Here is a 23,758-nt window from a genome sequence, read left to right as displayed (position 1 = left end):
TTTGAAAAACCCTTTGCAATACAAAAAAAATGGGCAATGCATTCCACTGATGTGTACCCGAAGAAGACAGAACAAGGGCAAAAGGAAAAAGCACTACAATAACTTTACCAGACAAGCAAGTCTCTGTTACATAGGTTAATTGCATAACGAGGTCACGTATGATGTTTTTAACTTTCTTTGTGTCTTTAAGTGCATTTACTTAGTAAACAATATCCTGTATTCTATTGTAATTGATTGTTTTGATAACTGAAGGGGTTACCCCCAGATTTGTGCTCTGATTACAGGAGTCGGTGAAGACCAACTAAGTGATCACATTCCATCAGAAGACTTGGAATATCACATGGACAACCTTTATGACACTTTTGGGTGCTTTTTTTAATTGAGTCTGATATTATATTTGATTCAGCTAGCAGAACATCCTTTTAAATATCTTATTTTGTGTTCCAAAGAAGAAAGTCTTGTGGGTTTTAACAACATGAGAGTGAGTAAATGATGACAGAATTCTCATTTTGGAGTGAACTATTCTTTAAGCAAGTTTTGGCCTCAAAGCCTAATCGTTACATGTTGCCCTACTCATACAGATTACTACTTTCAGGTAATGGACATTTGTGTGTGTATGGCACTTGTTGTGATGAGCAGCAAAGACATCAGCTACATGACCTGTGTTCACGTAGTGTCTCTGCAGTCTGGGATCATTTGCACATACCCTCTTGGAGATCTATAAGGAATTTCAGACCACAGCTATGACATTTACCATGGCGAGTCAATGGTCCACTGGCCCACTTAACTGTTTACAGACACTAGTTCACAGAACACATATCCACACTGTTGGTTAAAAATAACAAGTCATTTAGTAGTAAAATAATATATAAAATATTTTAGAAGTAAAATAATATGTACAGTGACTTATTACAATACACTGCTTTCAACCCAAAATGGATACCATACTATAAACAAATTGTAACAACAACTCTGTTTAATGGTAAAAACAGAGCATGATTTTTTGATTGGTCAATATGTATTAATCTAAATAAGTTACAATTCTTCTGAGTGTTTGCAAAGCCTTGTAAATACACTTATTAGGTCAAATTTGCATGGACAAGGCAGATATACTCTTTTCTTTCAAAAAAGGATTCTGTATATTTCACACAAGAAACAATGTTAAAATCAAAAGAGAAATGAATCCTCTACAAAAAATATCAATAAATAACATCATATCTTATGCTGATACATTTACTTACATCAGTATACAATTGCCATCATACCAAGCTTGAATAAAACCCTAGATTGTTTTAATGCACAAACCATAAAAATGGTTTTAAATGTGACATCTCACTTTTACATATCTTAAACTGAATCATCACAATGTTAAAAATATATTTTATATGATATTACATTGACAGATTATTGATAACCACGTCCTGACAAAGACAATCTAAAGACAAAAATTTCAAAAATGTACATGTGCAATATAAATTCTGCGAATAAACATAGCTTTTCAATATCTTTCACTGATAGGTAGACCGGCTTTTTTATATATAAAATAATTATGTGACATGTCTATACTGTATATCTATTATATAACTTCCTGCATAAAGCCTTTTAATGCTTTTAACACATTTCCAACCTTTAAACCAAATAAATTGTCTCTGCAGTTTCGGTTATGGATGCAACAAAGTGCACTTCAATTTTATCATCTGGTGTTTGAATCTTATCCACTCTTTATAGCATTCAAAGAATGTCTAACAGTAAAGAGCTAGCTGTACGAAACTTCTGTAACAAAGATAATGGTAGAAAAGAGACCTCCAGTGAAGCCTTGAACTGCATTATGATAGTAGAAAACATTAATATATTTTGCTGCTATAACTGCAAGACAGCAGCTAAGAAAAGGTGAAATGTGTTCTAGCTATAATAAAAAAAAATAAATATGGGTGGACACAGTTTGGTTTAGGTTTAAAACAGTCAGTTTTGTCATACTTTGTTGTTTTAACGATATCTAAAGCAGTAACATAAATTTAGACAACATTTGGTTATGAGGCACCCAGCAGCGTGTATGATACTGTATATGGCATGTGCTAAAATTATATTAGATTATTATCATTAGTGGGACTAAAACATCAAATCTATTATTAAAATCAAAATGTATAAGAATAAATAAAAACTTAATAGTTCAGTGTTTCAGCACACCGGCAAATGTGATTGTGGCAAGGAGGATGGCGGGGCCGGGTCGTGATTCTACACACCCGGTCCCTTATCAGGCTAGTCAAGCCTCCGAGAGGGATAAAGGCCAACTGTGGAGGATAGTGTGGAGAGAGAGAGACAGTTTACGGACATGTCTGTCATGTGTGTGTTTGTGTCTTTTGTTTCAGTTTATAATTAAAATATAATTTATATTGTCAAGCTGGTTCTCGCCTCCTCCTTTCCATTGAACAACGTTACACTGGTGCCAGTGCCTCTCGGAGGCTTGATTAGCCCGATAAGGGACAATGGTGTGTGTAGAATCACGACCCGGCCCCGCCCTCCACCCTGCCACAGTGATACATCTAGGCTTGCTGAGATACAGTTGACAGAAAGGAACATCATTTTGAAGTTTACATCCGTTTTGTATTCATCAGTGCCTTCTGTCAAAATCTACACAAAACTCAGAAGAAGAAAGAATTGATGCTCATCAGTGTGTTCTACTGGACATTCTCTATAGGAAGGAAAAATGACCTCCTTGTTCACTGGGGAAAGTGTACATTTGGTAAGCTTAAGTTCTTAAGACTTATAGTCCTCAATATCTCATTAGGAATAGCTCTCCACCGACCCAGCAGCTGACCCAAACAAGTCAGCTGACACTTCTACAGAACAAACAGGCCTCCATAAAGACTTCCTCAAAAGAAAACAGAACAAAACAAAAACTAAACAAAAACAAGGCCTGCAGCTAAATTAAACAGACCTTTTTCTTTACAGAGTCGAGAAGCCTTGCAAGTTCTTCTCCTACAATAATTAAACTTTCCTGAGTTTACAAATTGAAGAGCAAGACATCTACAAGGAGAAAAAAAAACTCTACAGCATGTATATAAATATTTCCGGGTTCCTGGGACGGTTTTTGATGAGCCCATATACTCATTTGAGATGCGCATTCCCCCAGATTCGAACACCTCATTAGATGGCTTCCATCAACAGACTACGCTGCTGAGAAGTTGGATCTGATCGAGTCTTCTCGCAACTGACGGTGTTTCCCGATATCACTCTCTTCTCGAAGTGCTCTGCGCTCAATGGTTATCCTGTAATTCTTCCTGAGGAAAAATTAAGAACAGAATAATAAATGTAGAAGTCAAGTATAAGCAGTAATTCAACCCCAATTCTGAATAAGTTGGGACAGTAAGAAAAATCCTAATAAAAACAAAAAGAAGTTATTTGTAAATTATATTCGCCCTTTGCTATATTAAAAGCACCACAACTGCACATAATATGATGTTTTACCTTGTGAATTTTATTATAATTTTATTTAAATGTACAGTCATTTCAAATCAGATGATTGCAGCACTCTCCAAAAAAGTTGAGATGGGCAATTGAAGACTAATAACAATTTGCCGAGTTCAAATGACAAGGCGATGTGAAACAGGAGACGTTAAACAGGTGAGACAATCCTGTCATAGTACTTTATACTGTATAAGGAGCCTCCTAAAACAGCCTAGACGTTCAACAGCAAGGATCGTTCAAGACATGTCTCTTTGCCAGCAGATGCTTCAGCAAATAATCCAGCACTGTGAGAACAATGTTCCCCCAAAGACAAAGGATTATGGCCATTTCATCCTCTACAGTACACAATATAGCAATATAAAGATTCAAGGAATCTGGTCAAATCTTGGTGCATAAAGTGCAAGACGAAAACCACTTCTTAATGCACGTGATCTCAGATCCCTCAGATGTCACTGTCTTAAAAATTCTTATTCATCTGTAATTGATATCATCATGAACATGGTTTTGGGATAAACCTTTGTTAGTCAAATCCACTCGCTGCTGCATCCACAGATGCAAGTTAAGACTTTACTATTTACCGGGACAAAAAAGAAAAGGACCATCCAAGCTGTTATCAGCATCAAGTTCAAAAAGCCAGTGTCTGTATGGGCCAGGGGTGTGTCAGTGCCCATGGCGTGGGTAACTCACACTATATCTGTGAGACCACCATGAATGCAGACAGATATGTACACATTTTGGAGCAACATACAATGCATCTAGAAAGTATTCACAGCACTTCACTTTTTCCACATTTTGTTATGTTACAGCCTTATTCCAAAATGCAAGTTAAAGTCTTAACTTGCATTCAATATTTTCCTAAAAATTCTCAAACAATACCCCATAATGACAATGTGAAAGAAGTTTGTTTGAAATCTTTGCAAATGTATTAAAAATGAAAAATGAAAAAAAAAAAAAAAACATATGTACATAAGCATTCTTTCAGGTTGTCATTATGGGGTATTGTTTGTAGAATTTTTAGGAAAATAATGAATTTATTCAATTTTGGAATAAGGCTGTAACACAACAAAATGTGGTAAAAAGAAGCACTGTGAATACTTTCCTGATGCCCTGTATACTACCATCAAGCACTGTCTTTTCCAGGGACGTCTCTGCATTTTCCAGCAGGACAACTTCAAAGCACATACTGCCCGGATTTCAAGTGCATGGCTGTGTAAGCAGAGACTGTGGGTGCTAGATTGGCCTGACTGCAGTCCTGACCTGTCTCCATTTGAGAATGTGTGGTGCATTATGAAGCACACCATACGGCAATGAACAATTGTGCAGCTAAAGACCTACACAATGGATGAATGTGGGAAAATCACAGGGTGAAACATCATATAATTTGTAGTTGTAGAGCTTTCAATATAGCAAAGGGTGATATTAATTTACGATTATAATTCACTCACTTTTGTTTTTATTAGCATTTTTCATACTGTCCCAACTTTTGGTAATTGGGGTTGTAACTTTCATGTAGACCATAGTATTTTGTAAGGTTTATTAACGAAATAAAACTGAGTTTTTGGAAGACAGTTAATATTTTGGTAGTGGCCGAATATGAATTTCCGGATTGCCAGACTAATGGGGGCTCTTCTGGAACATTTCAAAATTCCAATGGCCTATTTCATGAAAAATAAAAAGAAAGAAAACTGTCACTGTTTTCAATGGTTACCTAAAAAAGTAAAATGCCAAGAGTAGAGCAGTTCCCAGAATTCCCCCCACTATTATCCCAGTCACTGCCGATACACCTAGTCCACCTGCTTAGGAAAGAAAATGAAACCATTTGTAAGAAAAGTTGGACATCTATACTTACACTTACTGTACAATATCTTCAGTATACATAATATACACATTTCATACATAATAATTAACTATAATTAAACCATGTACAGTGTTCTCTAAAAATAGTTGGAGTCACTTTTGGACACCTGAGTCACACTTAAAATGTCTGCATATAATTTGTATTAGTAACAAAATATCAAACAGTATCTGCAAACAAATTATGCTTTAGCTATTCTCAGAACTAATAACCATTTTGCTGATCTGCAGCTAGTTGAGTAGCCAAATTGAAACATACACATATTTTGCATCAAAGTGCAATATATGCATTGCTCTCAGATATTATAGTCTGGCATTATTTAGGGTATTCTTTGCAAACAATTCTTGCCTATTACAAAACTGACAGTATAGTATAAGTCTTAATGCAGCAGAGGTAATTTACATGATGGGTCAGATGGTTTTGGGGGTAGAGGTGCTGTTTGCAAAGAGAACCATTCCCTCTTAAAGCCAGGCATGATCTGGAAACTTCTATTAGTCCCAAAGTAGTTCATGACAGTCTGAAACCATAAAAGGGCAGGTATTATGGTGATTGTCAAACATCTGTTTAGAAAAGTTAGCATACTTCATTCAGATATTATTCTGCATTACCAACTAATGTGCTATTCCTTGATTTATATGATACAAGATTCCTATGATATAGCCCATTACAAAAAACAGCTAAAATCAGCCTAAATTAGTTTTCTGGTTTTAGCTGGTCTTCAGCCTTGTCAAGCTGGTTGGCTGGTTTTAGAGGAGCTTGGCCTGTCTGGGAGAACATCTTAAACCAGCTAACACCAGCAAATGTTATAAATGTTTTTGTTTACCTATATTTCACTTTACATGGATATAACCTTACGTACCACTTTATTAGGGACACCTGTACACTTATAATCATGCGATTATCTAATCAGCCAATCATGTGGCAGCAGTACAATACATAAAATCATGCAGATATGGGTCAGGAGTTTCAGTTACTGTTCACATAAACCATCAGAATGGGAAAAATGTGATCTCAATGATTTCGACAGTGCAATGATTGTTAGTGTTAGGGCTGGTTTGAGTATTTCTGTAACTGCTGATCTCCAGGGATTTTCAAGTGCAACAGTCTCTAGAGTTTACTAAGAATGGTGCCAAAAACCAAAAACATCCAGTGACTGGCAGTTCTGAGGTCAGTAATGCCTTGTTGATGAGAGGTCAACAGAGAATGGCCAGACTGGTTTGAGCTCACAGAAAAGCTACAGTAACTCAGATAATCACTATGTACAATTGTAGTGAGCAGAATAGCATCAACACATCGAACTTTGAGGCGGATAGTCTACAACAGCAGAAGACCACGTCAGGCACTTTACTAGGACCACAGTGTTCCTAATAAAGTGCTAAGTAAGTGTATATAACAAACCTCTACATATTAGTTTTATATTTTAATGTATTTAGTGGAAATAGTACAATTATTGTCCTGACTTTATTTACTCTAGTTCCTTAAGAAAACAGAAATGTTGACAGATCTATGGGAACAGAGTTCTCTTACCTCATGCGTGCCTGCCTCTGGGTCTGTCATCCTAATGACAGAGAAATCCCCATTCCGGTCACCATTGGCATCCATAGACACCTGGCCAGCAATGCCTGAATAACAGAATGTAAGGAATGAGAAAATGAATTAGTTTGAAGAGTCAGACATTCCAAGGAAAACACCAGCAAGAGTTGACAAATTCCGGTTGGGCAATACAAAAGGAAATCTCATCCGCTTCTTGCCGTTTTTGTTGGCTTAGCCTGCAGAAATGGTAATTACATCTGTACATCTGTGTTACTGAATTCTTGACATTTTTAAAATATTATTTCATTTAACAGGAAAACATGACCCTGTTCTTGATTCTGGCCAGACATTGTTATTTCACATTTAGTTGTCTTAGTGTGCTCATTGAGAGCGGCCTGGCCTGCAGACATGTCTGAGCATTTATTTAGTAAGGGAAGCTTAATTAATTACAGTGGCAAGAACACCGGATAACTTTCTATTCACAACTACAATAATACGAAGCAAATGTGGTGAAATGTGCATAAAATGTAACTTGGTCAAAGTGTTACAATTCCTCGGTTTGCCTAATAATTAACAAAATAACAAAACAAAGCGTAAAATATCCTTAATAGGATGTCCTTTTATTGGAAGGACAAAAATTTTAAAAAGCCTACAAACTCCAATCAGGGAGTTAACAATTGAAAACACTGTCATAGAGCTTGTTACATTTACGTTATGTAAGTTTTAAAAATACAGTTTTACATTATTTGCTTAGTTTGTATTAAGAACTTATAGCTTACACTAATGATCCAAGACCTGTTTATTTAAACTGTAATAACTCAAAATCTAAGTGTGCAAACTGTTATTATAATGCTCCAAATCCCTTAACTGCAAGTAATATTAAATGTTAAAATTGTGCAGATATTCCTAAAGTTCCATACATAAAACTGCAGCTCTTTTAATGCATTTGGTTTTGTTTGAATGTGACATTTCTGCAACCAGACAGTCATTTATAAATATACAGTGAACATATTAAGTTGTTTAATTTAGTGCTACACTACTACCCTAGATGCACACATGCAAAATCAGAATAATTATCCCAAGGGATCAGCAAGTGTACAGTCCCTGACAAAAGTCTTGTCGCTTATCTATTTTGTAGAAACACCTGCTATTAACCTGACTTTTAATTAATCAATTGGTGTTAGAAATAGCTCATATGAAAAGCTAAAACCCTCCCAAATGATGATTAATGCACTGAAATAAATTAGTTTCACTGAAAAAAGATTTATCATTTAAACAAGACAGAAAGGTCAAATTTTGGCAAGACAAAAGTTTTGTCGCCTATACAGAAATTGAACAAATTTACTGCAAATACAAAAATATGTCAGCAAATTAAGTAGTGGTGCTGTGAGATCCAAATTTAATATCTTGTATGACTTCCATGAGCTTGAAGGACTGCATCCATGCGGTTTGGCAAGGATTCATACAATTTATTGATGAAGTCATCAGGAATAGCAAAGAAAGCAGTCTTGTATGCCTCCCAGAGTTCATCAATATCCTTTGGTTTCGTCTTCCATGCTTCCTCTTTCATCCTACCCCACATATGCTCAATGATGTTCATGTCTGGTGACTGGGCTGGCCAATCCTGGAGCATCTTGATCTTCTTTGCCTTGAGGAACTTTGATGTGGAGATGAAAGTATGCGATGGAGCACCATCCTGCTGCAGAATTTGGCCTCTTTTATGGTTGGGAATATAAGAGGTAGCTAAGTTGTCTTACGAGAGGTTCTCTCGTATTGCGTAACCTAGCTTACGCTACGGGAAAGATTCATCTTTTCTGAGATATTGAAGCCAAAAAATTATCCTTAGTTTTGTATCCATTGTCAACGCAGTGCGGCAGCTGCAGACCTTGAGCGGGCTAGCTAGCGACCTCATTGGTTGCTCTGCGGCAACTGCTGCAGCCTATAGACGAGCTTGGGCGAACTCGCATCCAATGAGTGGCGTCCGAGCGCTCACTGCATCAAAGCCCGCCAAAAAGGGCATGACTAGAGTGCATATAAGCGTAGTTCAGTAGGCTGGAACCCTGATTTTCATCTCTTCAGCGAAGCTCTTCGCATCTCTGAACTGGAAGCCGCGTCGCCGTTCGAGGGGCATCTAGCAAGCGTGGACAGCGCCGAAGAAGCCGGCCGTCTTCGCCACCTTCAGCCATCCTGCGAAGCTACGCCATCCGGCGACGTATCCTTTTTAGAGCAAGCTAAGTTCCTCAGCGAACTTCACAAAAGAGTATCGAGCGTCTTTTTAAAGATGCCTCGCACTTCCTGCGGCTCATGCCGCGCTCCTCTCAGCGCCGGAGACCGACACATCATCTGCGCTCTCTGCCTGGGACTGGGGCATGCAGAGCTCGCCCTCGCTGACAGCGGATGCGACCTCTGCGAGGAGCTTCCGATGTCGACCCTGCGGGCTCGACTCGAAGTATGCAAAACCGGAGCTGCCGCACCGCCTTCTGTTTCGCCGCGCCAGAAGAAGCGCGCGCTCCCAAAGGCTGCCGGAACCGGTTTTAGAAGCGACTGTCTCGCCGGAGCCCCTCCCTCGAGCATTGCGTTCACCCTCCCTGCCCCCCCGGGACGCGCAGTTGCCGGAGAGCGAGGCGGAGGACAAAGGCTGCTGTTCCATCATGGCTTCGGACAGCGAGGAGTGGTCACAAGCCTCCTCAACGGCCCAGGAATCCAGCAGGACCCGCGCCGGAGTCGAAGGGGAACTGATACGCCTCCTCACACAGGCCGTCGACCGCCTCGGGCTCGAGTGGTCACCGCCCCCTGAGCAGGCTCCCAACAGACTCGACGGCTGTTTTCTTCAAAGCCGTCACCAGCGGCGCCAGCGTCCGGCCGCTCCCTTCCTGCCGGAACTCCACGCCGAGCTCTCTAAATCGTGGAACGCGCTCTCTCGGCCAGGACTCGATCCCACGTCTCCACCGCTCTCGCTTCAGTGGACGGCGCCGCCGAGAAGGGCTACTCTTCCATCCCCCCGGTCGAGGATTCGGTAGCAGCACACCTTTGCCCACCCTCCGCGAGATGGTGGTCTAAACCAGTGCTCCCGTCTAAGGCCTGCAGAACTACTTCCGCCTGTGTTGGCCGCGCCTATTCCGCCGCCGGCCAAGCCGCATCTGCTCTGCATTCCATGGCCGTCTTGTAGATCCTCCAAGCGGACCTTCTTCGGGAGTGGGATGAGAGAGGCAGGCACCCAGAGGCTGTTACAGATCTAAGGAGCGCGACGGACCTCGCCCTTCGCGCCACCAAAGCTGCAGCCCAAGCTATAGGGAAGTGCATGGCCTCGCTGACTGTAACCGAGAGACACCTGTGGCTAACGCTAGCCGACATGGGAGAAACTGAGCGCTCCACTTTCCTCAACGCCGCTCTCTCCGTCCGGTCTCTTCGGTTCCGCGGTAAGTGGCATTGTTGACCGTTTTCGGAAGTCCAGAAAGCCACCCAAGCCATGAATCTCTTCCTGCCTCGCCGCGCTAGCTCCTCTGCAGGCCGCACACGTAACCAGCCTCCTGCACGAGCATCTTCACAGCGCCCAGCTCAACAAAGCCAGACTTCCCAGCGCCGACAGGGCGGCCGCCCCAGATCGCGCTCAGACAGCCGCCGTAGACCACCGCCCCCCCGCGGGCCTCGGCCTAAGATTGCGCTGAAACCTGAACAACCGAAGTCCTCCTAGCTTTGTTGAACAAACGACGGCTCAGTCCCGCCGCGGCCGGACCACCGTCAAAGCTTCGCCCCCTGTCAGTCCCCTTCTCTCAGGCTACTGCAGTGGTGAATTTAGCAGCCAACAAGCCGGTGACACTGCCCGCTTGCCTGCACTCAAACGCCGTTTTCACGGCAATCAGAGCGAATTGGCCATTCACCCTCTAGCGTTACGCTTCAAAGCGTGGGAAGCTATTCCAGGGATATCCAAGTGGGTGTTAAGCACAATACAACAGGGCTATTTGCTACAGTTCGATCGCCGCCCTCCTCGCTTCAGAGCGCGGCTCGAAACCACTGTGAACACGGAAGCAGCGTGCATGCTTCGTTCAGAAATAGCAAGCCTTCTGTGCAAAAGGGCCATAGAGAAAGTACCACCCTCTCTGAGCGAGTCGGGGCTTTACAGCCGTTATTTTCTTGTTCCCAAGTAAGACGGCGGCCTCAGACCCATATTAGATCTCAGGGTTTTGAACAAGGTGCTTGCAAAAAGACAGTTCAAAATGCTTACAATCAGGAAACTCCTCGCGCATGTGCGCCAGGGGGACTGGTTTATTTCTCTCGATCTGAAAGATGCATACTTTCAGATTCAGATAAATCCCCGTCACAGGCCATTCTTGAGATTCGCCTTCGATGGCCAGGTTTATCAATACACCGTCCTTCCGTTCGGCCTGTCCTTAGCACCCCGTACTTTCACGAAGTGCATGGATGCGGCGCTCGCACCCCTGCGGAGTCAGGGTTTGCGAATTCTGAACTATTTGGACGACTGGCTGATTATGGCTCAGTCACATATGGAGCTTCTGTCTCACAGAGCAGTTCTCCTCAGCCATCTGAACAGTTTGGGTCTTGCAGTCAATTGGACCAAGAGCTCACTACAGCCCAGTCAGACAATTTCCTTCCTTGGGATAGAACTAGACTCCGTGGCAATGACGGCTCGCCTATCTACACAGCGCGCGCGCCGTGTTCAGCGACTAGCCGCATCTTTTCAGATGAACAGCCTCACGCCTCTGAAGAAATTCCAGAGAGTGTTAGGTTACATGGCCTCAGCCGCAGCAGCACTTCAGCTGGGTTTACTGCACATGCGCCCGCTTCAGCATTGGCTAAGCACCCCGCGCGTCTCGCCGGGCTTGGGCCACAGGCCGCCAGCCCATCAAGGTGACTCAGACCTGTATTTCAGCTCTGCAGCCTTGGACAGTGGCCGAGTGGTATCAGCGAGGAGTGACAATGGGAGCTGTATCTCGCCGAAAAGTCATTTCGACAGACGCGTCCAACACGGGTTGGGGCGCGGTCTGCGAGGGCTCTCCGGTTTTCAGCCTATGGTCATTTCAGGAAAAGCTCCTTCACATAAATTGTCTGGAAATGATAGCGGTCGAGTACGCGCTTGTGCGCTTTCTCCCGGTCATTCAGGGTCACCACGTCCTGGTCCGTTCGGACAACAGATCTGTGGTATCCTACCTAAACCGTCAGGGCGGTGTCAGATCCAGGAACCTTTTCCATCTGACGGAACGCATACTGAGTTGGTCCCAGTGCCACCTGCGCTCGCTGAGGGCGACGCACGTGCCAGGCCACCTGAACGACGGCCCGGACAGACTGTCCAGAGACAATATTCCCCCAGGGGAATGGTTCCTGCAAGCTCAAACAGTCCAGACGTTATGGCACCTATTCGGCAGAGCAGAGATAGACCTCTTTGCGTCAGAAGAGAACTCTCACTGCCCGATATTTTTCTCGAGCGAGGACGCGCTGGCCCAGGACTGGCCCAGGCGCCCGCTTACGCCTTCCCCCGTCTCGCTATTGCCACAGGTAATGCAGAGGATCAGGAAACGCGTCACTCGGTGCTCCTCATAGCCCCGCGTTGGGAGAATCAGACATGGTTCCCGGAGCTTACGCAGCTGTCACTGACAGCGCCGTGGCCCATCCCAGTGAAAGCAGATCTCCTCTCTCAAGCTCGCGGCACAATCTGGCATCCCCACCCAGAGCGCTGGGGCTGCATGCGTGGGTGATCAACGACTACCCGTCGCTCTGCCAGAAGGAGTAATAAATACCATTATACACGCTAGAGCCCCTTCCACAAGAAGACTCTATGCGTCAAAATGGTCTGTGTTCTCAAAATGGTGCACCGACAGAGACCTGGACCCGCGGACATGTGGGGTGTCGTCGCTGCTCGTATTTCTACAAGAGCTGCTGGATAAGGGCAGATCCCCATCCACGCTCAAAGTGTATGTGGCAGCCGTTGCGGCGTTCGCTGAACCCCTGCACGGCCAGTCATGGGGAAAAAACGAGCTGGTCATCCGCTTCCTTAGGGGAGCTAGAAGGATGAACCCCCGCGCCCCCATCGGTTCCTATCTGGGATCTTTCTATAGTTCTCGAAACTATGAAAGCCCCCTTTCGAACCACTTCAATCCATGGATTTGAAATACCTTTCACTCAAAACCGTTTTCTGACTGCCCTGTCATCAGTCAAACGTGTGGGAGACCTTCACGCGCTGTCTGTCAGCGCTGCGTGTCTTGAGTTTGGACCAAGTGACTCCAAGGTCATTTTAAAACCTAGACACGGCTATGTTCCCAAGGTGATCGGTACTCCTTTCAGAGCACAGGTCATTTCCCTATCGGCGCTACCAGCATCCGATAGCGAACGCGACGCCAATCTCCTTTGCCCAGTCAGAGCACTGAGATTGTATACTGCGCGCTCCGCCGCTTTCAGACGCTCTGAGCAGCTTTTCGTTTCGTTCGGAGGGCGCACCAAAGGTCTCGCCGCCTCGAAACAGACACTATCTAGATGGATAGTGGACGCTATTGCTGCTGCATACGCGTCAAAAGACCTGCCATGCCCGTTGGGCATTAGGGCTCACTCCACTAGAGGCATGGCATCCTCGTGGGCATGGTCCAGCGGGATTCCCATTCACGACATATGTGTGGCAGCGGGATGGACTTCCCCTCCACATTTGTCAGATTTTACAATATGGAAGTGCCCGCTCTGCAGGCAAAACTACTAGCGGTTTAATACGCTACAGCTCCCCTGGTGAGCTGCACTGATGGGACACATTCCACACAGACCGGCACTGCCGCTCTGTCGTTCCCTTCCCACTATGTGCTTATATATTACACAAACACTGACCCGCATTCTTGCCGGCCAAATCTTATTTCCCCACTCATAAGGGCTCCCCCGAGTTCCCCCTTAATTCCCTGGGTCTCATACAGTGGATGCTTGGCGCGCACGGCGTTGACAATGGGTTCCCGTAGCGTAAGCTAGCTTACGCAATACGAGAGAACCTCTCGTTAAGAGAACGTATCGGTTACCTAACGTAACCTCGGTTCTCTCTAGATGAGGGAACGAGTATTGCGTAGCCGGCCGTGCTTCGCGCCACGAGCGACTTTTCGCTTCAGTCAATGAAAACCAGGGTTCCAGCCTACGAACTACACTTATATGCACTCTAGTCACGCCCTTTTTGGCGGGCTTTGATGCAGTGAGCGCGCGGACGCCTCTCATTGGATGCAAGTTCGCCCAAGCTCATCTATAGGCTGCAGCAGTTGCCGCAGAGCAACCAATGAGCTCGCTAGCTAGCCCGCTCAAGGTCTGCAGCTGCCGCACTGCGTTGACAATGGATACAAAATTAAGGATAATTTTTTGGCTTCAATATCTCAGAAAAGATTAATCTTTCCCGTAGCGTAAGCTAGCTTACGCAATACTCGTTCCCTCATCTAGAGAGAACAGAGGTTACGTTAGGTAACCGATACGATTTCTTGGTATTTTAGACTATTGATGTTGCCTTCCACCCTGCAGATCTCTCGCACACCCCCATACTGGATGTAACCCCAGACCATGATTTTTCCGCCACCAAACTTCACTGTTTTCTGGGTGAATCTCGGATCCATGCGGGCTCCAGTAGGTCTCCTGCAATATTTGCGGCGACAGTGGTGTAATTCAACAGAAGATTCATCTGAAAAATCCACCTTCTTCCACTTTTCCAGCGTCCATCCTTTTAGCAGGCTGTGGGCCTTGGCAAATGCCACACAGTTTTTCAATTGTCTTTTGATTAGTGCTGGGTTCTGGGCACTGATTCGACCATGGAGGCCATTTCGAGACAGAATCCGACAAACTGTTCTGGTTGACACAGGGACTTCAGGTGACCAGGTCTCGTGGAGCTCTGCTGCAGTGGAAAATGGGCTGGCCTTGGATTTTCGAGCCAACAAACGGTCCTCTCGAGCAGTTGTCTTGCGGGGTCTGCCTGACCTGGGCTTGTCAAAAATGTCTCCAGTGTCTTCAGATGTTTTTTTGATCCTCTGTACTTGACGCTGAGACACATTGAAGGTGTCTGCCACATCAGCAGTGGATCTGGTCTTCAGCCTCTTGATATTCAAAACTTTAGTCTCAGGGTGTATCTTAGGCATGTTTGCAGAGGTCTAGTTGCAGTTGATGTGAAGGTCTAGTGTACTGGGGTTGTTTTTATACACACCTGAGACCTAACTGATCCATTATTAGTCACAGGTGAAGCTCATATGACAAGGCGACAACACTTATGTCTTTGCAAAAATTGACTCAATGGGCTTTACCAAGCTGTGAATTTTAGAATACTTTTTTACAGTTTCGTTTTGCACTGAAACATTATTACAAAAGCTGTTGGGATTAAAATGAGCCATTTCTTGTAAAAAAAAATCTTGATTTGAAATATATTTCAGCGGCACTTCAGGTCAATTTGTACACAAGCGACAAGACTTTTGTCAGGGACTGTACTGTAGTGTTTATTTTCTCATGTAATCATCATATTCTGACACTATCTGGCTGGTGCATCATTTAGAAAAGCTAATTAGAAGGTCTGGCTTGATTAATATAATTTTGATTTTACCTGATTACCCTCTCCGTCACTGAGACTTAAACTATTTAAAACAGAGATCTTCAAACTTTTTAGGCCAATGAACCCTAAAGAAAAGGAGTATATATAAAAGTGTATTTAATATTGAGTGTTGCATTTTAAGCCTGGCCTATTATAATGTTTAACACATAATGTAAAAATAAATACAGTAAATGAAACAAAAGACATTACAGGTGCTGGTCATATAATTAGAATATCATCAAAAAGTTGATTTATTTCAGTAATTCCATTCAAAAAGTGAAATTTGGATATTATATTCATTCATTACACACAGACTGATATATTTCAAATGTTTATTTCATTTAATTGTGATGATTAAAACGGACAACTAATGAAAATCCCAAATTCAGGATCTCCGAAAATTAGAATATTACTTAAGACCAATACAAAAAAAGGATTTTTAGAAATGTTGGCCAACTGAAAAGTATGAACATGAAAAGTAGGAGCATGTACAGTACTCAATACTTAGTTGGGGCTCCTTTTGCCTGAATTACTGCAGCAATGCGGCGTGGCATGGAGTCGATCAGTCTGTGGCACTGCTCGGGTGTTATGAGAGCCCAGGTTGCTCTGAAAGTGGCCTTCAGCTCTTCTGCATTGTTGGGTCTGGCGTATCGCATCTTCCTCTTCACAATACCCCATAGATTTTCTATAGGGTTAAGGTCAGGCTAGTTTGCTGGCCAATAAAGAACAGGGATACCATGGTCCTTAAACCAGGTACTGGTAGATTTGTGTACCAGGTACTGGTACACTGTGTGCAGGTGCCAAGTCCTGTTAGAAAATGAAATCTGCATCTCCATAAAGTTGGTCAGCAGCAGGAAGCATGAAGTGCTCTAAAACTTCCAGGTAGACGGCTGTGTTGACCTTGGACCTCAGAAAACACAGTGGACCAACACCAGCAGATGACATGGCACCCCAAACCATCACTGACTGTGGAAATTTTACACTGGACTTCAAGCAACGTGGATTCTGTGCCTCTCCTCTCTTCCTCCAGACACTGGGACCTTGATTTCCAAAGGAAATTTACTTTCATCAAAGAACATAACTTTGGACCACTCAGCAGCAGTCCAGTCCTTTTTGTCTTTAGCCCAGGCGAGACGCTTCTGACACTGTGTCTTGTTCAAGAGTGGCTTGACACAACGAATGCGACAGCTGAAACCCATGTCTAGCATACGTCTGTGCGTGGTGGTTCTTGAAGCACTGACTCCAGCTGCAGTCCACTCTTTGTGAATCTCCCCCACATTTTTTAATGGGTTTTGTTTCACAATCCTCTCCAGGTGCGGTTATCCCTATTGCTTGTACACTTTTTTCTACCACATCTTTTCCTTCCCTTGGCCTCTCTATTAATGTGCTTGGACACAGAGCTCTGTGAACAGCCAGCCTCTTTAGCAATGACCTTTTGTGTCTTGCCCTCCTTGTGCAAGGTGTCAATGGTCGTCTTTTGGACAGCTGTCAAGTCAGCAGTCTTCGCCATGATTGTGTAGCCTACAGAACTAGACTGAGAGACCATTTAAAGGCCTTTGCAGGTGTTTTGAGTTAATTAGCTGATTAGAGTGTGGCACCCGGTGTCTTCAATATTGAACCTTTTCACAATATTCTAATATTCTGAGATACTGATTTTGGGGTTTTTCATTAGTTGTCAGTTATAATCATCAAAATTAAAAGGAATGAACACTTGAAATATATCAGTCTGTGTGGAATGAATGTACATTATCCAAGTTTCACTTTTTGAATGGAATTACTGAAATAAATCAACTTTTTGATGATATTCTAATTATATGACCAGCACCTGTATTCACACCATGCAGTGCCATCTTTGATGGGAATGACAACAAACCTGTAAAGGATAGGCATACAGTCTCTTCAATGGGTTGTACTGTTGTTTAAAGTGTTTTTAGATCATTCCACTGACAAAACGTAAAAAAAATCTATACATGTCCAAGAAATTTCAGAAGTCAAAACTACAGACAACATGACTTGTGAAAAATTAGATGTGATCTAGGAGCTATTTGATAATTTTATACAGTGCAAGACATTGAAGAGGTAGTAAGGCTTTCCCTCAAAGCCTTGTTTTCAATCCCATCAAAAATCAAAGGTGGCGCCACTGTGAATAAGCTCAATAGCTGGCCAACCCCCTGCAGTACTTAACCTTTTGAAGACTCCTGATTTTAAAAAATCAAAGTCAAACCTCACATTTCACTCAGTAAATATTTGCATTTGACAACTTTACAGTTGCTGTTTAATTTTTTCTACAAAATGCTAATTATTAACAGTCCAGTTTGACCATTCCATAGTAATTTTTCTGAATTACCTTCAAACGTCCTGTTCCACATGCTGTGCGTGATGTCAGTTCCATCCTTTTTCGTGAGACCGCTACTTATCACCTCACGCAATGCAATTGCGTAAAGAAGCAAAGCATCATGGAAACCCTCCATAAACATGTTGACCTGCAATGTATCAAAGAGCAAGCTCTGATGAACCCATGGTGAAGGCAGTGATTTCTCAACCAGAATAATGTTCGCTTTTCAGAGAGGCACAAAATCTTTCAAAGACAAGTAAAAATGCCTCACTCTATCATTAGCTCCACTCAGTGGAAAAATTAAAAGGGGCTATTAATTCTAGCATTTAACTTTCAATTCAGTGTGCAGACACGTGATGAAGAATTGCTTAGCAAGGAATCCAAAGGCGTCTTTACACAGTGGAACTAAGACTGCAATAAATAGATTGCTGGATCCAAATTCAGTGTAAAGAGGCAATGCTGAAAAAAGCCCAACCAAAATCTTCCAGCTCTGATCCATCTACACAACAAGTATCAAATGCTGCATCAGTGCAGCCTTACAATTTGTCATTGTCATGTCAGAGCATCTACAAAAATGTTTTGTCAGGTACCCTAAAAAATTTACTTCTTGTAGTAACATCTTAATTGAATGGTTTTATTCAAGTCAAAATGACTTAATCAAGCTGAAAAATCAGGTTACATCAACAAAAGTAATTTTTAAGGGTTACATCAATAATTTCATATTTTTAATTCTATGTTCACAATGTAATATTTACTTTATATAATATTATAAAGATGACACAAGAGGAGCCAAGAAGCTTCTTCAGGGTGCATGAAAGTTGACGTCTCATACATCTTTGTGTCTCTACATGTTTTTATTGAACAACATATGAATAAACAATTAAACAGTGTCTTCTAACATAAAACGTGAATAAGATGATGATTCATAAACATGATAGATAAACAGCACTGTGCTGTTCAATAAAATGTTAACTAATTAAAAAATAATAAGGGCTCCACAACTGCCATGAATACTGAAAAGCATGTACTATTAGATGCTCATGTTATGTTACGGATTAATGGTCCATTCCTGGCTGGGCTGTATTGCCCAGGGCAAACAATAGTAAAACCCTGGATTTAGTCAGTCAGCTGCCCATGGGAGATTGGATAACCCAGCTGCCAAGATTACTGTATATTTACATTCACCCTCAACTGCCTAATAAGAGTGAAACAGCAGGAAAAGCTGATATAGTCATATGACTGTTTATATACATATTCATTTTTGGACGCATGAACAGAGGTGAAATCTCCAAGCATTCAGAGCATAACAAACCCCACCGTGTTTTCATACAGTGCACAGCTTGCAATTCAGCAACACAATGTATCGGACTGGACATTCCACATTCAAAAAATGTCATGCTTTCTCATTGCGAAACAAAGCTCACTGATATTTAAGTTCAGACACTATTGGTAACAGTTTGTGTAAAACTGATGCTACCTCAGTTCAAGAATGTCATATGAAAGGGATATAAAATACATTTTGATTCAATTTCTATTACTTTAACTCTGCGGTTAAAGGCAAGGTCTCAGAGGCTGTCTAAAAGGTCTGTTAACCTTATTGGGATTTGTGGTTCTCCATAACAGTTTATAGACCATTTAAATGAAAAAGGGATTTCTTATGTAATAATCATTTTTAAAAAAAGGATGGAAGGAACTGTGTAAGACATAAAATGGACAAAATTGCAGTCAGGTCTCTGAGAAATATTCAGTCAATCATTTTAGCTTTTAACGTTCATGTGTGTTTCATGCTACATTACATTTCAAGGCATATTTCACATAAATACATTTAACATTAATAAATACATTGTTATTTACACTCACTTTTCATTGTAGATTTATTTATTGACTGCCACATTTCAAGACATATTTAATAAATAACTAATTAATATATTAATTAATTTAATCAGCTATATCATATTCCATGGCACATTTCATAATTTTCATAGGTTTTAATTTGATTTTTTTTTCTTAAATTTTCATTACACAAACTTATTTGTGTCTTATTTATTTATGTTGGCATTTGGTTGTAAATTCAATTTATTGACATTCTGTGATATATTTCATTTTACTATATTTTTTATTATAATATAATGATATACAGTGTATATATACTGTGTAGTTACCGTCTTTCACGAGAGCGAGAACTACAATCCCATGAAGCATTGCAAGTGACATAATCGAATAAAAAGCAATGGAAATATATAAATCTATTGAATTTAGGTTGTTAATTATAAGTATAGAAACAATATATTTATAGGTTATATATTAAGTTTACTGCAAAATATTCAGATATATACAAATATACAGTATATGTAGCTTGAGGGTGTAGGGAGATCGACTTGATTGCGTCATTGACAGTGCGTCATGAGAGTGGGCGATCGCTGCTGGACTTGTTTGGCATTTTTGTCTGCGGTTTTCTGATTGGTGGATCTGTCTCTGTTGGACTTTGGGTAGAGTAGTTTATCATAGAAATTCAGCTATTAAACATGATTTTAAAACAATGAAGCTGAAATAAAGTGGACTGATGGCTTCAGCAAATTAACAACCATGGACCTCATGGTAGGTCAGTCTTTAAAGGTTTATAAATTATCGTTGAAAATGATAATTTTGAAAAAAATGAAAAGTACTTTGTAATAAAAATAAAGTACTTTTCATCCTTTAGTAAGTTGGAATTATACCACAGAAGCATGCCAAATCTTAACTATCACCAACAAGCCAAACACGATATATGGCACTGATGAGGGACCACAGCGCAACTTGTTGGAGTACCGCTCAAAGTTCATATAATTTCAACTTTGTACCCATTGTTGCTAAGCTTTGGAAGCATCAGCTAATTATTACTGAACAATTTGGATGAAGTATCATTATGTGGTCAGTGTCAGTACAAGAAGCAGAAAAAGACTTCAGAATGGCATACTACCACACTACTCTTACTATTTGAGCCATACCTAGATATGAAAGAAGCTGTAAGAGTAGTATACTGTAGGTAGTATTCAATTCCAGACATGGCCACTGTCTGCACCACTTTTCATGTGGAGTTAAAAGCGGCACCCTGATGCAAATCATATGAATTAGAAATCCATTGTGGATAACCACAGTCTGCCAGCCGATTAATATTTTGGAGGATGAGGGTTTAAGAGATTAAATGCGTATTACAATACGCAAGCTATAAGGACTACTTCTTTCAATTAGTCATCCTCCCAGCTAAATTTTGGGAAATGTTCTATGTTACTTGCATTGGTGCTATTTTAGTGCATTTCAATTTTTATACTGTGGAAGTCTGAAAAATTGTGGTAAACCATTATTTTTACATTTTGTTTTGTTTTGTTTCCTAAGAAAAAAATATATACATTTTGACAGTAAAAGAAGTATTTATACAGTAGAGTCAAATTTCAGCACTTGGTGATTACCAATGATAATGTATGTGATTTATCACGATTATTTATATTTATATATTTTATAATATCATTATGTATTTATTTTATTTTGTCTGTTATATCCCTCCACATTGATTGGTGGAAAGAGAACTCAGGGAGAACTCCATATACTGGCACAAATTCAATATTGGCCTGACTATGGTAATTAAACATGCATCATTAGTGTGAATGTACTCATCCTCAGAGCTCACTGGATGTACTGTTTTTACCAATAAGCATGTTCCTGTTTATTTGGGCTGATTAACTTCAGGCTATGGCACTAAAATGAGCAACCGCATGTAAGTTTCCTCACCCTGGTGAAGAATTACCTACACACAGTCTCACTGTCACTACCAGGAATGCTGCAATGATAGAAAGATCAGAACATTTACTGTAAGATGCTATGCTGTCTTTCTAAATCTTACACTGTGAACAAGCTTTCTCTAAACCTTGCATAAATAGAATTAAAGTTTATTTAGTAGAGCAATGAGATAACAAATCAAAGATTCTTGTGAGATACAAAAATCATAATCTTGTGTGCGACAATGTCTGTTCTGAACTCAGTGACACTCTCCATTGTTGATCAAACAGAGATGACTGAAGCAGAACGAACTGTCTGTAATAATTTTGTGACTTCCTTTGTTTGTATCACTTCAGCCAATTGGCCACAGTTTGTTCAGATACTGTAAGGAGGTTTAGGTCTCCTTAATGGTCAGCAAAGCAGTTGACTGCATATCTTGTTCTAGATAATGGTGGTTGATAAGGAAAAAAGCAATCATGGGTGGCCTTACGTTTACGTTCTAGTGCATTGAGTTTGATATTCCCTAATGACTGCCTCTCAGTCAATTAGTTGTTTGAACTTTGAAGCAGTTCTTTCCAAGTCCAGACAAAGAATTATACACCTTAGAGTCAGTTGCAAAATATTAAAATCTCATTAGCTGAAATATGCCATAAGGAAGTAATGTAAGAAACCATAAATTGCTAAATCACATGATTAGATTGTGTTACTGGATTATACACACATGAACAGATTCAGTTGAAGTCAGAAGTTTACATTCATCTTACCCAACTACATTTCACTCAGTTTTTCACAATTTCTGACATTTAATCATAGAAAGTATTCCCTGTCTTAGGTAATTTAGGATCACTACTTTATATTAAGAATGTGAAATGTCAGAATTATAGTAGAGAGAATGATTTATTTCATCTTTTATTTATTTAATCACATTCTCAATGGGTCAGAAGTTTACAAACACTTTGTTAGTATTTGGTAGCATTATCTTTAAATTGTTTAACTTGGGTCAAACATTTTATGTAGCCTTCCACTAGCTTCTCACAATAAGTTGCTGGAATGTTGGCGCATTCCTCCAGACAGAACTGGTGTAACTGAGTCAGGTTTGTAGGCCTCCTTGCTCGCAAATGCTTTTTTCATCGGATTGAGGTCAGGGCTTGACTTTTACTTTATTGTCCTTAAGCCATTTTGCAACAGCTTTGGAGATATGCTTTGGGTCATTATCCATTTGGAAGACCAATTTGTGACCGAGCTTTAACTTCCTGGCTGATGTCTTGAGATGTTGCTTCAATATATCCATATGTACACCTTCAATTAGCCTATCAGAAGCTTAATTAGCTAACATAAAGCTGCTTAAAGGCACAGTTAAATTAGTGTATGTAAAGTTCTGACCCGCTGGAATTGTGATATAGTCAATTAAAAGTGAAACAATCTGTCTGTAAACAATTGTTGGAAAAATTACTCATGTCAAGCACAAAGTAGATGTCCTAAACAACTTGCCGAAACTATAGTTTGTTTATATGAAATCTGTGGAGTGGTTAAAAATTAGATGTAATGACTTCAATCTAAGTGTATGTAAACTTCTGACTTCAACTGTAGGTATTTTACAAATGCTAAATCTGCGTGAATAGAATTTCTTGAGAATAATTTATATCATGTTTATATCATGCTGGAACTTGATCACCCACAGTGATGCACAGCAAGGGGTGAGACTAAATTAGAATAAAATAAGTAAGAGATAAACCTGAGGGCCAACAGATGACAACTATTACTAATGAAGATTAAATAACATGTCAGTCTGACCCAATTTAGGGTGTGCTTTTTTTGAAGAGATAAGGAAAACAGCTAATGATGCTAAAGAATGTTGCTTATTTTGAGGATCATCTCGAAAATATTTTTAAAGGCATTTTGCAAAGGGTTTTCAACTTATGGAAGAAACTTTGGAGTAATCTAATCAAACACTTGTACTGTTATTCATTAAACCATAAAACGTGTGTCTAATGACTGTGTGGTATTCAAACACACCCACCTACTAGACATCAGTGTATAAAAATACCTTGCATTTGTTCAGACACACAGTAATATTTTAAAGTCTTTGGATCTAAAACAAATACATTTTAAAATGTCCTTTTAAAGGTCTACTTGACATTCTAGTATTTAACAGTGGAAATTATAATTTATCCAGCAGTTTTACATATATTGGGGGCTCTTTGCATATGAATATGGCTGCATTTGTTGGCAGCAAGTATGAATAGCTAAAATCTGTGTGAATGCT

At 40.9% G+C, this 23,758-nt stretch overlaps 1 protein-coding gene across 2 annotated transcripts in view; it reads right to left on the bottom strand.

The window, feature by feature from the left end:
- Positions 1-417: 417 nt before the first annotated feature.
- The window catches only part of npr3 (natriuretic peptide receptor 3), a 39,721-nt gene continuing 16,380 nt past the window's right edge, over positions 418-23,758 (bottom strand). The window contains exons 4-8 of one of the 2 annotated variants that reach the window (XM_052098322.1): positions 17,749-17,884; positions 6,851-6,945; positions 5,726-5,840; positions 5,177-5,264; positions 418-3,281 (exon numbers count right to left, since the gene is read on the bottom strand). In XM_052098322.1, coding sequence (XP_051954282.1) covers positions 3,170-3,281; positions 5,177-5,264; positions 5,726-5,840; positions 6,851-6,945; positions 17,749-17,884 — 546 coding nt within the window. In that variant the 3' untranslated portion in view covers positions 418-3,169. The remainder of the gene's footprint in view (positions 3,282-5,176; positions 5,265-5,725; positions 5,841-6,850; positions 6,946-17,748; positions 17,885-23,758) is intronic. The other variant, XM_052098328.1, reaches the window with a different exon arrangement.

The sequence above is a fragment of the Xyrauchen texanus genome, chromosome 3 (genome assembly GCF_025860055.1).
Source record: "Xyrauchen texanus isolate HMW12.3.18 chromosome 3, RBS_HiC_50CHRs, whole genome shotgun sequence".
Taxonomy (NCBI): domain Eukaryota; kingdom Metazoa; phylum Chordata; class Actinopteri; order Cypriniformes; family Catostomidae; genus Xyrauchen; species Xyrauchen texanus.
Note: the sequence above shows the minus strand (reverse complement) of the source record. Positions and strands in the feature narration are given on the sequence as shown.